At 47.8% G+C, this 13,682-nt stretch overlaps 1 protein-coding gene across 1 annotated transcript; it reads left to right on the forward strand.

Annotated features, from left to right (window-relative positions):
• Nucleotides 1-940: 940 nt before the first annotated feature.
• myh7ba (myosin, heavy chain 7B, cardiac muscle, beta a) lies at nt 941-13,574 on the forward strand. Its single transcript, XM_085924959.1, has 43 exons — nt 941-966; nt 1,186-1,320; nt 1,924-2,027; nt 2,087-2,230; nt 2,296-2,452; nt 2,521-2,548; nt 2,737-2,833; nt 3,424-3,516; nt 3,587-3,650; nt 4,086-4,184; nt 4,264-4,367; nt 4,424-4,562; nt 4,645-4,763; nt 5,023-5,172; nt 5,254-5,424; nt 5,491-5,670; nt 5,754-5,886; nt 5,964-6,034; nt 6,323-6,410; nt 6,478-6,595; nt 6,666-6,789; nt 6,854-6,990; nt 7,926-8,181; nt 8,270-8,512; nt 8,671-8,847; nt 8,941-9,086; nt 9,161-9,251; nt 9,322-9,711; nt 9,782-9,908; nt 9,982-10,100; nt 10,168-10,364; nt 10,455-10,638; nt 10,710-10,875; nt 10,954-11,078; nt 11,274-11,389; nt 11,467-11,659; nt 11,812-12,015; nt 12,098-12,223; nt 12,297-12,467; nt 12,548-12,652; nt 12,727-12,822; nt 12,983-13,117; nt 13,464-13,574. Exons 2-43 carry the CDS (start codon nt 1,224-1,226, stop codon nt 13,473-13,475), a joined length of 5,796 nt encoding a protein of 1,931 aa, XP_085781085.1. The 5' UTR covers nt 941-966; nt 1,186-1,223; the 3' UTR covers nt 13,476-13,574.
• The last annotated feature ends 108 nt before the right edge of the window (nt 13,575-13,682 follow it).

Below are 13,682 nucleotides of genomic sequence, written 5' to 3' on the forward strand. Positions count from 1 at the left end.
AGCCCCGGCCACTCTGAAGAGGCTGCTCGCTCTCCCAGAATAGCTCCAGCCAGGCCGGCTCTATCTCACTGATGCCCGACAAGCTTTGAGCCACGGTAGCGACACCTTGTAGTCTGCCGCCACCGCAAACAGATAACGCCATCCGCAAAGATGGCCGCCACCGAAGCCCATTTCACTTGGATAATGGCTCGTCGATTGTCCGGTTTGGCCGCGTAGGATTTTTATCGAGGCGCTTTTGCAAGTATTAGGCCGCAGTGACCAGTGGATGTCCCGCCGAGGAATTCCGGACTCTGGCTTTGTCTATTCTGAGAACCCGCGCCCCCACCATAATTGCGCTCTAACCCTTCAACTTGCTTTCAAGGTCAGATTAGGCAGAGCCAGGGTAAAACACAAGCCATCAAGCAAGGGAGGGCCAAACAACAAAGTTTGATGAAAGTCACATTGTCAATCGTTCTCTCTATGAATAAAAAGCTGCGTATTTATAATAACTTGTTTAATGCCCCACAGCTCCCAAAATAAAGTTGCATCCTCGCACGGGCCAAAATACAATAGCAAACATCTCGAGCGAGTGTTTTGAATGCTGATTGCTTTGAACGCATGAAAAAAAAAGCACTCTTGCAATTTTGTCACAGGCCTTGATTTCTTCGGTCGGCAAGTCTAGCCCAGCCTGGCCTCAAACACTAAAGTTGCAAAAAAATGAAGTGGCCACGGCGTGTGGAGTCAGTGACCAAAATAGCCCGCTTGGGTTTAGCGCAATGACAAAAACGTTGCTTTCCTTTTGTGTCAATTGAGAGTGGCGCTCAGCACCAATGGGCGCTGGAGGAGGCGGCGGCATAAACTAATGAGGGACAAATGTCCACTGCCCGTGACCTTGACGACACGCTATAAAGCGCGCCGCTCACTTCTCACCCTGCTGTTATTTCTTCGTGTGCGTCTCTGCAAGTCACCGGACAGCTCTTTGCCTAGGTGGGTTTGCGTCCATTTATTATTATTATTATTATTATTATTATTATTATTATTATTATTATTTACGCACAGCTTGACGCGTCTTTTACGCACCCCGTCAACTTTTGTTCACCTTAATTCATGAATCATTTTAGGGCGCATTTTCGTGTCTTTCGTTTTTTCTTTCTTGCAAATCCTCTACAAAGATTGAAAGCATCTTTTGTTGTATTTTGCTCCAAGGAAACACTCACGTCGTTTGCCTGACTGGGCCTGGAACCATGTCCCGTTTTGACATGAGAGAGTTCGGGGAAGCGGCGCACTTTTTACGCAAGTCGGAGTTGGAGCAACTCACGGGGCAAACGGTCGCTTTTGACGGTAGGTAGTAAGCAGGTCTCCTCCCGCAATATGAAACCGCAAACAAATGCCACTGTGAGACACTTTTAGATTCATATATATATACTAGTGGGCCAAAGACAAATGAAATGTTACAATTGTATCTTTATTTTTACATATGAGAAAATAAAATGCTTCGCTGTCACATCGTGGTAACAAAGAGATAATCAATTATCTGTAAAATATAATCTAATGATATGATACAATTGAAAATCTAAATTCAAGAAAGACATCTAAGATTAAGGAGGAGTTAAAATTTAATTGTCACATGTATATGTGGTATTAGAATACCTTTCCCCTTTTGTTGTCACGGTGTATTAAGGCTCTATATTTTAGTACCCTGTGAAAAATACAACTTGCAAATTCAAATGTAAATGAATGACATTTATGAGACAAAACAAATGTCAATACAAATAAAATAAATAGTTTATATTTTTAATATGGGGTTAAAAAAGCGAAGTCTTTCTTTGTTATGAAATGTAACAAAGCCAAATTTCCCAAATCAAAACGTCAAACATTGAGTTGAATTGCTCATCTTTGCTTTTTCAAAATGAGATAAATGAAGGCGGTCTTCTGGCTTTCCAGGTAAGAAGCGAGCATGGGTCCCCGATGAGAAAGAGGCGTACATTGAGATTGAGATCAAGGAGCTCAGTGGGGACAAAGTCATTTGTCAGACCAAAAATGGAAAGGTGAGCTGCAAACATGCAAAATTGGGGCATCTCTCCATCCACTCTTGTCTCCTGCACAGACTCTGACTGTGAAGGAGAGCGACATCCAGCAGATGAACCCTCCCAAGTACGACATGATAGAAGACATGGCCATGTTGACCCATCTCAACGAAGCCTCGGTCCTCTACAACTTGCGCAGACGCTACTCGGCTTGGATGATCTACGTGAGTGTAGCTGACCTCCGCCGGGACCTTGGCTGACCTTTCATGGTGCTGTGTGTCACCTTTAGACCTACTCGGGCCTCTTCTGCGTCACGGTGAACCCGTACAAATGGCTGCCGGTCTACACGGCGCCCGTGGTGGCCGCCTACAAGGGCAAACGGCGCTCAGAGGCGCCCCCGCACATCTACTCCATCGCGGACAATGCCTACAATGACATGCTGCGCAGTAAGAGTCTCACATCTACGCAAAACTCGACATATAAGCAAAAGTTAACGTGGCGAGTATTCTTTCAGATCGGGAGAACCAGTCCATGTTGATCACGTAAGTCCTTTCTTCCTTCCTTCCTTCCTTCCTTCATTCGCTCGGACAAACAAATCCCATAAGTGTCAGAGATTTGGCAAGCATTTTTGAAAGAGATACGTTTTTTTCCTTTGAAGGATTTTTGCCTTTTTCTTGTAAGAATGGGTGTGTTTTTCTTTTGCTTCACCTGTTATTTTTCACACTCCTAGCGGAGAATCCGGTGCTGGCAAAACTGTCAACACGAAACGTGTCATTCAGTATTTTGCCATTGTGGCAGCTCTTGGGGATACCTCTGCTAAGAAAGCAGTAAGGCAAACGTGGAAACCCGACTTTTTTCCTCTCCTCCCTTTTTCAATCCTTTTTCTTTTGGTTTTTGGGCTGACTTTTATTTTCCTCTTCCTTTTTGTATTTTTTTTTTGTCCATAGCAGGACTCCTTTCTTGTATTGCCATACATTTTCATTCCCCAGAAGTGCATCATCATGTTTTCCCCCCTCATGTGCTTTGCAGCCCCTTTGCGATCCTCTCTTATTGTATTTTGAATCATTTTTCTTTCCCTCTCATTTTTGTTTTGATCCAAATATTTTCCTGGATTTAGATTTTTCTGTTGACTGATTCCCCCCCACGCTTCATCACATAAAACGTGGAGGTGCTGTTTTTGTTTGACATTTGCTTTTAACCACCAGCTTGATGTTGTTCCCTGTTTTGAAAGTCTCATGAAGTCCTCATTGACACGATGACACTCTCACACATTTTGTTGTTGACTTTTTCCACTTGCAGCAAGGTCCCGCCACTAAGACGGGGGTGAGTGACAGCAGCACCGAGTCTCATTATAAACAAATCAGTGGGCGCTGCATCACGGTGTCTGATTTAGTGCAATCGGACCTCTCCCTCTCAGGGAACTCTGGAGGATCAGATCATCGAAGCCAACCCTGCCATGGAGGCGTTTGGGAATGCCAAAACATTGAGGAATGACAACTCATCCCGTTTTGTGAGTATTTGAGAAATGCCCTGGCTCCGAGCCGAGCCATTTGAAAGACGCAGCTCCTTTTCCCCCGCAGGGAAAGTTTATCAGGATCCACTTTGGGCCCACTGGCAAACTGGCTTCTTCTGACATTGATATATGTGAGTTGGCCGGCTCACCTTAAGCAGGTTGTGCTATGTTTATCATTTCCATTTGTTTGTTTGCATACCGCCAGGCATGGCCGATGACTGCTTTGATGGAGACGAGCGTAAACAAGCCGCTCGCTTTAAGTTAATTGCCTCCCTCCAATTACTGCTAACACTCTCCTCAGTGAGCGCAGAGGGGAGGGGTGCGCCTCGAAAGAGGACCAAGACGAAAGCGACACTTTGCAAACTCGGATGCCTTTTTGTTCTGACGTGTTTATTGTCCTAAAAAAGCTCCTTCTGGTCCAGGAGACCAAATTTTCTCAAATTCCTGTTGATAGTGTGACTTGAACCTTCAACAGTCTGGTCCCCAACATTTACACAGAAACTCAATAGCAGGGATCTGTTATTCTAATATCTCATTTCATCTCTCTCTCTCTCTTTGCTCCTCAGATCTTCTGGAAAAATCCAGAGTGATTTTCCAGCAGCCGGGTGAAAGGAGCTACCACATTTACTACCAGATCATGTCGCAGAAGAAACCAGAACTATTAGGTGAGGCTTCATTGTTATCTTTCGATGTTTCATTTCTTTGTCATGACATGATTTGTGATTCTCAACTGTTTTGTCGCAGACATGCTGCTGGTGTCCACCAACCCGTACGACTATCACTTCTGCTCACAGGGGGTGACCACTGTGGAGAACTTGGATGACGGGCAGGAGCTGATGGGCACCGATGTAAGAGATTAGATCATGTTGTTGGGCTTCATCAAATAACCGGACCACCTCCGCAGCGCGCCATGGACGTCCTGGGCTTCCTGTCGGAAGAGAAGTACGGCTGCTATAAAATAGTGGGCGCTATCATGCACTTTGGCAACATGAAGTTCAAGCAAAAGCAGCGCGAGGAGCAGGCAGAGGCGGACGGCACTGAAAGTAAAACCTCGCAAATGTCACCCAAAAAAAAAAAAGCATAAAAACAAGTTTGGAATTGATTTTTTGTTGTTTTTTTGGCCAGGTGCTGACAAGGCCTCGTACCTGATGGGGGTCAGTTCAGCTGACCTCATTAAAGGCCTCCTCCACCCAAGGGTGAGAGTGGGCAATGAATATGTGGTCAAGGGACAAAATGTTGAGCAGGTAAGGCCACGCGCCGCAGCAGATGTGCTTTGGACTCAAAACCGGACTTAGAATTGTAGTTTGGGATTTTTCCACTCCAATTTTTCATTTGAATTATTTTTTAGAGTGGATGTTTGTTTGTTTTTCCAAAATACTCCATGGTAGTTTAGTTTTCGTATCAGTTAAACGGGCAACTCTGCAGCCACTCGATTCCGAGATGGAAGAAACTCGAGCTGTAAATGACAGCTGCGTGTCCGATATTTGTCCATGTGTTGTGTAGGTTAACTATGCCGTCGGCGCTCTGGCCAAAGCCACATACGACCGCATGTTCAAATGGTTGGTGGGCCGGATAAACCGGACCCTCTACACTTCACTGCCCCGCCAGTTCTTCATTGGGGTGCTGGACATCGCTGGCTTTGAGATCTTTGACGTAAGTTGTCTTTGGGAAAATCCTTTTTCTCTGATGTGTGATCAGTCCACCTCATCAATGTTTTGTTTTTTCTCATTGCAGCTCAACAGCTTCGAGCAGCTCTGCATCAACTTCACCAATGAGAAACTGCAACAGTTTTTCAACCACCATATGTTCATCCTCGAGCAAGAGGAGTACAAGCGGGAGGGTATCGAGTGGACCTTCATCGACTTCGGCCTCGACCTTCAAGCGTGTATCGATCTCATCGAGAAGGTAGAAAAGACATTTTCGTGTCAAATGAGTCCGCTTTTTTTGGAACTGTTGTTGTCCCTCCCGCAGCCTCTCGGCATCATGTCCATCCTTGAAGAGGAGTGCATGTTCCCCAAAGCCACGGACATCAGCTTTAAAGCCAAGTTGTTTGATAACCACATTGGCAAGTCTCCAAATTTCCAAAAGCCACGTCCAGACAAGAAGCGCAAGTATGAAGCCCACTTTGAGCTCGTGCACTACGCAGGGGTCGTAAGTGTCTCCTCTTCACTCACCGTTTTTTTCTTCTCATGAAATCACCGCGTGTACTTCAACGAATGTGATGGGTTTCACAGGTGCCGTATAACATCTTTGGCTGGCTGGACAAAAACAAAGACCCACTGAATGAGACAGTGGTGAGTGTTTTCCAGAAGTCCGCAAACAAGCTGCTGGCTTCTCTGTACGAGAACTACGTCAGCTCAGACTCAGGTAGGACATCAGATGACTTCAAATAATTCCCCCAGGCGAGGAAAGTCGTCAGTGGATTAACGTTGGCTGGATTGCAGATGTGAGAACTGGGAGCAAAGAGAAGAGGAAGAAGGGAGCCTCATTCCAGACGGTGTCTCAGTTGCACAAGGTGAGCTGTCCCATCGTTACGAAAATATTTCCGATATGGGCATCAGAGGAATTCCGGGATGGAGGCAGTTAAGACTTGCAGTGATGTTTAGGGCAATGATCACATGAACATCACTTTAAGTCTGTGCTGGCTCCGCCTTCATTTCATCGCTGAGCAAGTGCTGCAGGTGCTAGGTGGGATAACATTGGCTTTTTGGTTTTTGAAAATGTGGATAAACTGCCAGATCATTTCATGGAGTAAGTGAAGGCACTTTGCAATGCTGTTTTTTTTTTTTTTTTTTTCTTCCAGGAAAATCTGAACAAGCTGATGACAAACCTGCGCAGCACGCAGCCTCACTTTGTGCGTTGCATCATCCCCAATGAGACCAAGACTCCCGGTAAATAAAGCTCGGCTCAAATATTCAATCCACGTGGGTCGGACTCACATTTTTGGATCCCGTGCAGGCATCATGGACCCGTTCCTGGTGCTGCACCAGCTTCGCTGCAACGGGGTCCTGGAGGGCATCAGGATCTGCAGAAAGGGCTTTCCCAATCGCATTCTCTATGGAGAGTTCAAACAGCGGTACGAACAAACACGGGGGGGGGGGACTCCGGATCATGTGATGTCATTCTTTTTTGTTGTATTCGTACAGCTACCGTATCCTAAACCCACAAGCCATCCCAGATGACAAGTTTGTAGACAGCAAGAAAGGTTCCGAGAATTTGCTGGGCTCCTTGGACATCGACCATAACCAATATCGATTTGGCCACACAAAGGTAGATTGTACCTCCTTGAATGGTGTGACTTCAACAAGTCTTATCATTATTCTCTGGTCTAAAGGTCTTCTTCAAGGCCGGCTTGCTCGGCCATCTGGAGGAAATGAGGGATGAGCGTTTGGCCAAGATTCTGACGCTGCTGCAGGCGATTGCTCGAGGCACGCTCATGAGGATGCAATTGAGGCTTATGAATCAAAGGAGGTAACAAAAAATTGCAAACGGCTGACTGAGCAATCACAGAGAGATTCAATGGCACTCCCGCGTGTGTGGCCCTTGTGTTCGTTCCTACACGGTCAGCCTCAGGTCTGCTGCCATTCTCTCCATTAGCAGTGAGTGAAACAAACAATGCTGACGGTGCCCTCTGAGCCACATGGCGACATGTGTCAAGCGGCAGCTGCTCAGGGCCTCCCTAAAAATACAACCCTTCTTGGATGCCCCATGGCCCCTGGCCCCTTTTGTCCACGGCGCCTGAGGTTCCAAGCGAAGGCATTGATGGGATGCGTGGCGGGTGACAGAGGATTAAAGCCTGCCGCCGGGCGGAAGGTTTCGGTTGCTAAAAAAACACAGACGCTCACCTTTGAGGGGCACCCAATGTGGAGTTATGGCAAAAATGCAATCACCCCCCCGGGGAGCACGCGCACACCCAGTAAAATTCACCCTCTAAACACTGGCGGCCAGTCCTTGAGCTGTGGCTCCATATTTAGGCCTGTGAGAAGCCATCCTGCAGAGACTAAATCAATCCGCTAACCCGCTTGGGTCGCTCATGAAACATCAAAAGCGGCGTATCGGTTGGCGCCGTCGCATCCCTCCGCGTGTGATTAGCATCAAGGGCAAGTCACTAAATAAAGAAATGAGTACACAACTCTAGAATTACACTTTTGAATCTTCTTTCGTAAGATCGACATTACTGGTGACATTTCAATGCTATATGGAGAGGAGCAAAGTACGATTTTTCTTTTATTGACGATCAATTTTAAATCTCCAATATGTTCCCGATACAGCTTTTAATATTACTAAAGAACAAGAGTGGCACACGTGTATTTTTAGTTCTTGATCAATTTTACTATTAATAATAAACATCCATCTTTTTACATATGAACAACACCAATTCTATTTGGTCTTTTTTCTGTCGGTAGGGAGGCCCTGATGATTATCCAGTGGAACATTCGGGCTTTCAACACTGTGAAGCACTGGCCTTGGATGAAGCTCTTCTTCAAGATCAAGCCCCTGCTGAAGAGTGCCGCCACAGAGAAGGAGCTGGCCAATCTGAAGGTGGAGATGGCGCAGCTCAAGGAGGCCTTGGACAAATCAGACATCAAGCGCAAAGATCTGGAGGAGCGGCAGGTCAGCCTGATCCAAGAGAAGAACGACCTCTCCCTACAGCTGCAGGCGGTACGTGTTAATTCCTAACTTCTTCACACATTTAGAGCGGTCATGTCATGGAGCTCACGCTTCTTTTTCTCTTCGGTCTGACCAACAGGAGCAAGACAATCTCTCGGATGCCGAGGACCGCTGTGACCTGCTCATCAAAACAAAGATCCAGCTGGAATCCAAAGTCAAAGAACTCCTGGAGAGGCTGGAGGATGAGGAGGAGACCAACTCTAATCTGCTGGCCAAGAAGCGAAAGCTGGAGGACGAGTGTGGCGAGCTGAAGAAAGACATCGACGACCTGGAGCTGACCCTGGCCAAAGTGGAGAAGGAGAAACACGCCCTTGAGAACAAGGTGACACTTCAAGTGAACTGGCTGCTAACAGGGCGGCAGGAAAGATCCGTCAGTCTTGTTCCTATCCCGATTGTCGCCGTTAGCAACACGGGGCGGAAAATAATAGGGTGGCTTTAGTTTCACCCCAAAACCATGCCCTTCTGGTGTTTCTATTCCAGGTGAAGAACCTTGTTGAGGAAATGTCAGTTTTAGATGAAACCATATTGAAGCTGACCAAGGAGAAGAAGGCTCTCCAAGAGGCCCACCAGCAGACTCTGGATGACCTACAGGCGGAAGAAGACAAGGTCAACACTCTGACCAAAGCTAAATCCAAGCTGGAGCAACAAGTCGATGATGTAAGTCACATGTGCAACACTGGCTAATTGAAGCTATCCTGTATTGCAAGAGACTCAAGTCTGGAGAAGTTGAGTAATCCTTGTGTAAACTAGCTGGAGGGCTCCCTGGAACAAGAGAAGAAGCTGCGTCTGGATATGGAACGGAACAAACGCAAACTGGAAGGAGATCTGAAACTTTCTTTGGAATCTCTTATGGATCTTGAGAACGACAAGCAGCAGATGGAAGAGCGGCTCAAAAAGTAAGTCTGATGGAAATAGTCACAAAAAACACCTCAACGTATCGCCTTTTACAATCATGGTCATTGTCTACCAGGAAAGATTTTGAAATGAATGAGATGAGCTCAAAATTATCAGATGAGCAGTTGTTGGTCATCCAGCTCCAGAAGAAAATCAAGGAGTTGCTGGTAAGCAATGACATCTCACGGAGCAATGCAGATCTTTCTTGTCAGGTAAAAACAACCCCATGTGGTCCAGGCTCGCACGGAGGAGCTGGAGGAGGAGCTGGAGGCCGACCGAGCTTGCAGGGCCAAAGTGGAGAAGCAGCGTGGGGACGTCGCTCGCGAGCTGGAGGAGCTAAGCGAACGCCTGGAGGAGGCCGGCGGGGCCACGTCGGTCCAGATCGAGATCAACAAAAAAAGAGAAGCTGACTTCCTCAAGCTGCGGCGGGACCTGGAGGAAGCCCTGCTGCACCACGAGGCCACCACAGGCTCCTTGAGGAAGAAGCAAGCCGACACGGTGGCCGAGCTGAGCGAGCAGATAGACAGCCTGCAGCGAGTCAAGCAGAAGTTGGAGAAAGAAAGGAGCGAGGCCAAGATGGAGGCCGACGACTTGGCGTCCACTGTGGAGCAGCTCTCCAAAGGCAAGGTGGGTAGAAACCGAGCAAACAGAGTACCGCATTCAGATAGCAACGCTAATGACTGTCTCTGACCTGCAGGCTACTGCGGAGAAGACCTGTCGTCTGTTTGAAGATCAACTGAGCGAGGCCAAAGCCAAACTGGAGGAGCTTCAGAGGCAGCTCAATGACAGCACCTCTCTCAAGGCCCGTGCTCAGGCGGAGAGCGGTAAGCAACATTATCGCTGCAGCTCAACCGTTTCAAAGAGCTTTTAGTAACTCTCGAACCTGGACCTACACAGCCGAGCTGGGCAGGAAGCTGGAGGAGCGTGATTCCACAGTCTCCCAACTTCAACGTGCAAAGGCCTCCTTTGGTCAAAATGTTGAGGATCTCAAGAAGCAGCTGGAGGAGGAGACGAAGGTCCGTTACTGTTCGCTACGGTGTTTGTTTACTACGTCCGCCGTGACATCGTGAGCTCTCTCTGCAGGCTAAGAACGCCTTGGCGCATGCCCTTCAGTCATCTCGCCACGACTGCGATCTCCTAAGAGAGCAGTACGACGAGGACCAGGAGGCCAAGGCTGAGATGCAGAGAGCATTGTCCAAGGCCAATGCTGAGGTGGCGCAGTGGAGGACAAAGTATGAAACTGACGCCATTCAGAGGACGGAAGAACTGGAGGAAGCCAAGTCAGTGTCAAACGAAGAACTTTTGAAAAGATGTACGTACGCATGACTTTGCCAATCAAATCACCGCTCCGTTGACTTGTATGCTATCAGGAAGAAGCTAGTAACACGTCTGCAGGAGGCTGAGGAGTCGGTGGAGACCGCCAATGCCAAGTGCTCCTCTCTGGAAAAGACCAAGCATCGACTCCAGACAGAGATTGAAGACCTGATGATCGACTTGGAGCGTTCCAACGCTGCAGCTGCCGCCCTGGACAAGAAGCAAAGACATTTTGACAAGGTAGTGACCCGACAGACCGACAATTCACGCAGCTCCTCTTGGATTAAAATGTCACCTCGTTTCTTGACCAGCTTCTGGCTGAGTGGAAACAGAAGTATGAGGAGTGCCAGACTGAGCTGGAAGGTTCTCAGAAGGAGTCTCGTAGCCTGAGCACAGAGCTCTTCAAACTTAAGAACTCCTACGAGGAGACCTTGGACCATCTGGAGACCATCAAGCGAGAGAACAAGAACCTGCAAGGTAAGCGGGCCACGCGGCGGTAACGCTCGGCTTGTTCGTACGCATCTGGAAGGTCACACTTTGTTTTCTGCCAACTAGAGGAGATTTCTGACCTGACCGATCAAATCAGCCAGGGAACAAAGACCATCCAAGAGCTGGAGAAGATCAAGAAGGGTCTGGAAATGGAGAAAAGTGAGATTCAAGCTGCACTGGAAGAAGCGGAGGTAAATTTGTGGCCGGGTTCATGATATTGATGATGTAGAAATGGAGTTGGGGTATTAAATGATGCTTTCCAAAAATATGGCAAATTGGACACTTTGCTTGGATTAGGAAAACGTGCATTGGAATCTTGGGAAAAGTTTACGTAGACAGACATTGGTGTCTCATTGGACGTGTGCTCATGGGTGTTTCGGTCTCAGGGTGCGCTTGAGCACGAAGAAAGCAAAACCTTGAGGATCCAGCTGGAGCTGAACCAGATGAAGGCTGACATTGACAGAAAGTTGGCCGAAAAGGATGAAGAACTGGACAACCTCCGGTAAGTTCTACTTATGGTGGTCAGTTGGAGAACAATTTTTGGCGTGATGTCACCTGTACTTCCTTGTTCCTTCTCAGCCGTAACCACCAGAGAGCACTGGAGTCCATTCAGACCACCTTGGATGCTGAGGTCAGGGCTCGCAGCGAGGCGGTGCGCCTGAGGAAAAAGATGGAAGGAGACCTAAATGAGATGGAGGTGCAGCTGAACCACGCCAACAGGCAGGCCGCTGAGTCCCAGAAACTCTTGAGAACCGTGCAGGTTCAGCTTAAGGTAACAACTGACACCAAAGTCAAGAGACAAACAACTGTGACTAACACTAAAACAGTTCAGCTCACCGATTGCTCCTCCAAGCTTCACCTGCTTAATTGAGAAGACAATCAAGTTGTAGACCAATACAGAGGCTGATCTTCAACTTGTGTCAGGACGTCCAAGTGGAACTGGATGACACCGTTCACAAGAACGAGGAGTTGAAAGAGCAGGTGGCCATGACAGAGCGGCGCAACAACTTGCTGGCCGCCGAGGTGGAGGAACTCAGGGCTCTACTGGAGCAGAACGACCGGGCTCGCAAGCTGGCCGAGAACGAGCTGCTTGAAGCCAGTGAGAGAGTCAACCTGCTTCACTCGCAGGTGACAAACTGTTTGGCATGACCGCCGTATTGCAGAAACACTTTTTCTTTTTTTGACACGATGGCTTCTTGGTTTGCTCCAGAACACAGCGCTGATCAACCAAAAGAAGAAGCTGGAGAGTGATCTCTCAATGCTGTCAGGCGAGGTGGATGACGCCGTGCAGGAATGTCGCAATGCAGAGGAAAAGGCCAAGAAGGCCATCACCGATGTAAGCCACGCCACGCCACGCAACCTGTACAAAGATGGACGTCGAGCTGCTTTAACTGGGTGTGCATTTGTAGGCAGCCATGATGGCGGAGGAGTTGAAGAAGGAGCAAGACACCAGCGCTCATCTGGAGAGGATGAAGAAGAACATGGATCAGACCATCAAAGACCTCCAGATGCGTCTGGATGAGGCTGAGCAGATCGCCCTCAAGGGCGGCAAGAAACAGGTCCAGAAGTTGGAGGCTAGGGTAAGAGCTCTCATTCTTTTTCCTCAATGAAGGCCATCTCCCAAAGTCGGCGAAGCTGAGTGTCCTTCTTTGTTAATCAGGTGAGAGACCTTGAAAGTGAACTAGAGATAGAGCAAAAGAAGACCCAAGAGCAACAGAAGACAGTGCGCAAATACGAGAGAAGAGTCAAAGAGCTTTGCTATCAGGTAAAGGTCAGCATGCGACTTTGCAGTCCAAATACAGTACGTAATCTCAAGTCTACAAATGTCTTTGGGGGAAGGCCGAGGAGGACAAGAAAAGTCTCGTCCGCCTGCAAGACCTCGTTGACAAACTGCAGATGAAAGTGAAGAGTTACAAGAGAGTGGCTGAGGAAGCGGTGAGTTGATGACCAAGCACCATTAAAAGTTCAACATTTAAAAGCAATGTAAGTCATTCAAAGTTGAAACCACTGAGGTAGGCTCCATTTTCTCATTACAGACGATTCGAACGTTCCAAATATGTTCTCAAATGTTCCTCCTGTGTTTTCCCGTGTTCAGGAGGAGCAGGCCAACACCAACTTGTCTAAGTACAGGAAGCTGCAGCACGAGCTGGACGATGCGGCGGAGAGGGCCGACATCGCCGAAACTCAAGTCAACAAGCTGCGCGTTCGCACACGCGACCAAGGTGGAAAGGTTGGTAGAGCTTGTCAGTTTGGTTTCCAACATGCTGCTGTAGGACAAATCTCAGCTACAAAGCTAGAGCTAAAAAAAAACAAGACCACGTATAGTAACGTGTCATGATGTATAGCAGGAGGAGGCAATTGTGGTCCTAGGTTTTATAGGTCTCCCTACTTCAACAGACCAGATTCAAATGATCAGGATTGTTCTCCAGCTTCTGCAGGCCTTGCTAATTATCTGACCTTTTGAATCAGGTGTGTTGCAACAGGGTGACCTAGAAAACATGCAGGACACCCACCGGCCCTAAAGGACCGGAATTGCCCACCCCTGATATACAATAAAAGTAACTTTTGTCTTTTAGCTTCCCGAGTGACGATGAGGCCACGTGAACGTCTCACGGACAAGCAGCTGCAACAGCTCAAATGAACCGTGTACGGGACTAGCAAACAAATAAAGATGTTCAAAACTGTCAGTATCGATATGTACACGAACAGCACAAGAAAGTGGGCAAACGTGGAAAATGAAGATCAAAACAAACATCGGACGTTTTTGTGATTGCTCATCATCGGGATTAAAGTTC

Source organism: Syngnathus leptorhynchus, chromosome 11 (assembly GCF_054491065.1).
Source record: "Syngnathus leptorhynchus isolate UIUO chromosome 11, UIUO_Slep, whole genome shotgun sequence".
NCBI classification, from domain to species: Eukaryota; Metazoa; Chordata; class Actinopteri; order Syngnathiformes; family Syngnathidae; genus Syngnathus; species Syngnathus leptorhynchus.

Bases quoted from the DNA above. Each gene is read 5' to 3' on its own strand.
- myh7ba (XM_085924959.1), top strand. From the start codon at position 1,224: ATGTCCCGTTTTGACATGAGAGAGTTCGGGGAAGCGGCGCACTTTTTA. The intron at 2,834-3,423 runs GTAAGGCAAACG...TCTCCCTCTCAG, and splicing joins ATACCTCTGCTAAGAAAGCA to GGAACTCTGGAGGATCAGAT. The intron at 10,101-10,167 runs GTCCGTTACTGT...CTCTCTCTGCAG, and splicing joins AGCTGGAGGAGGAGACGAAG to GCTAAGAACGCCTTGGCGCA.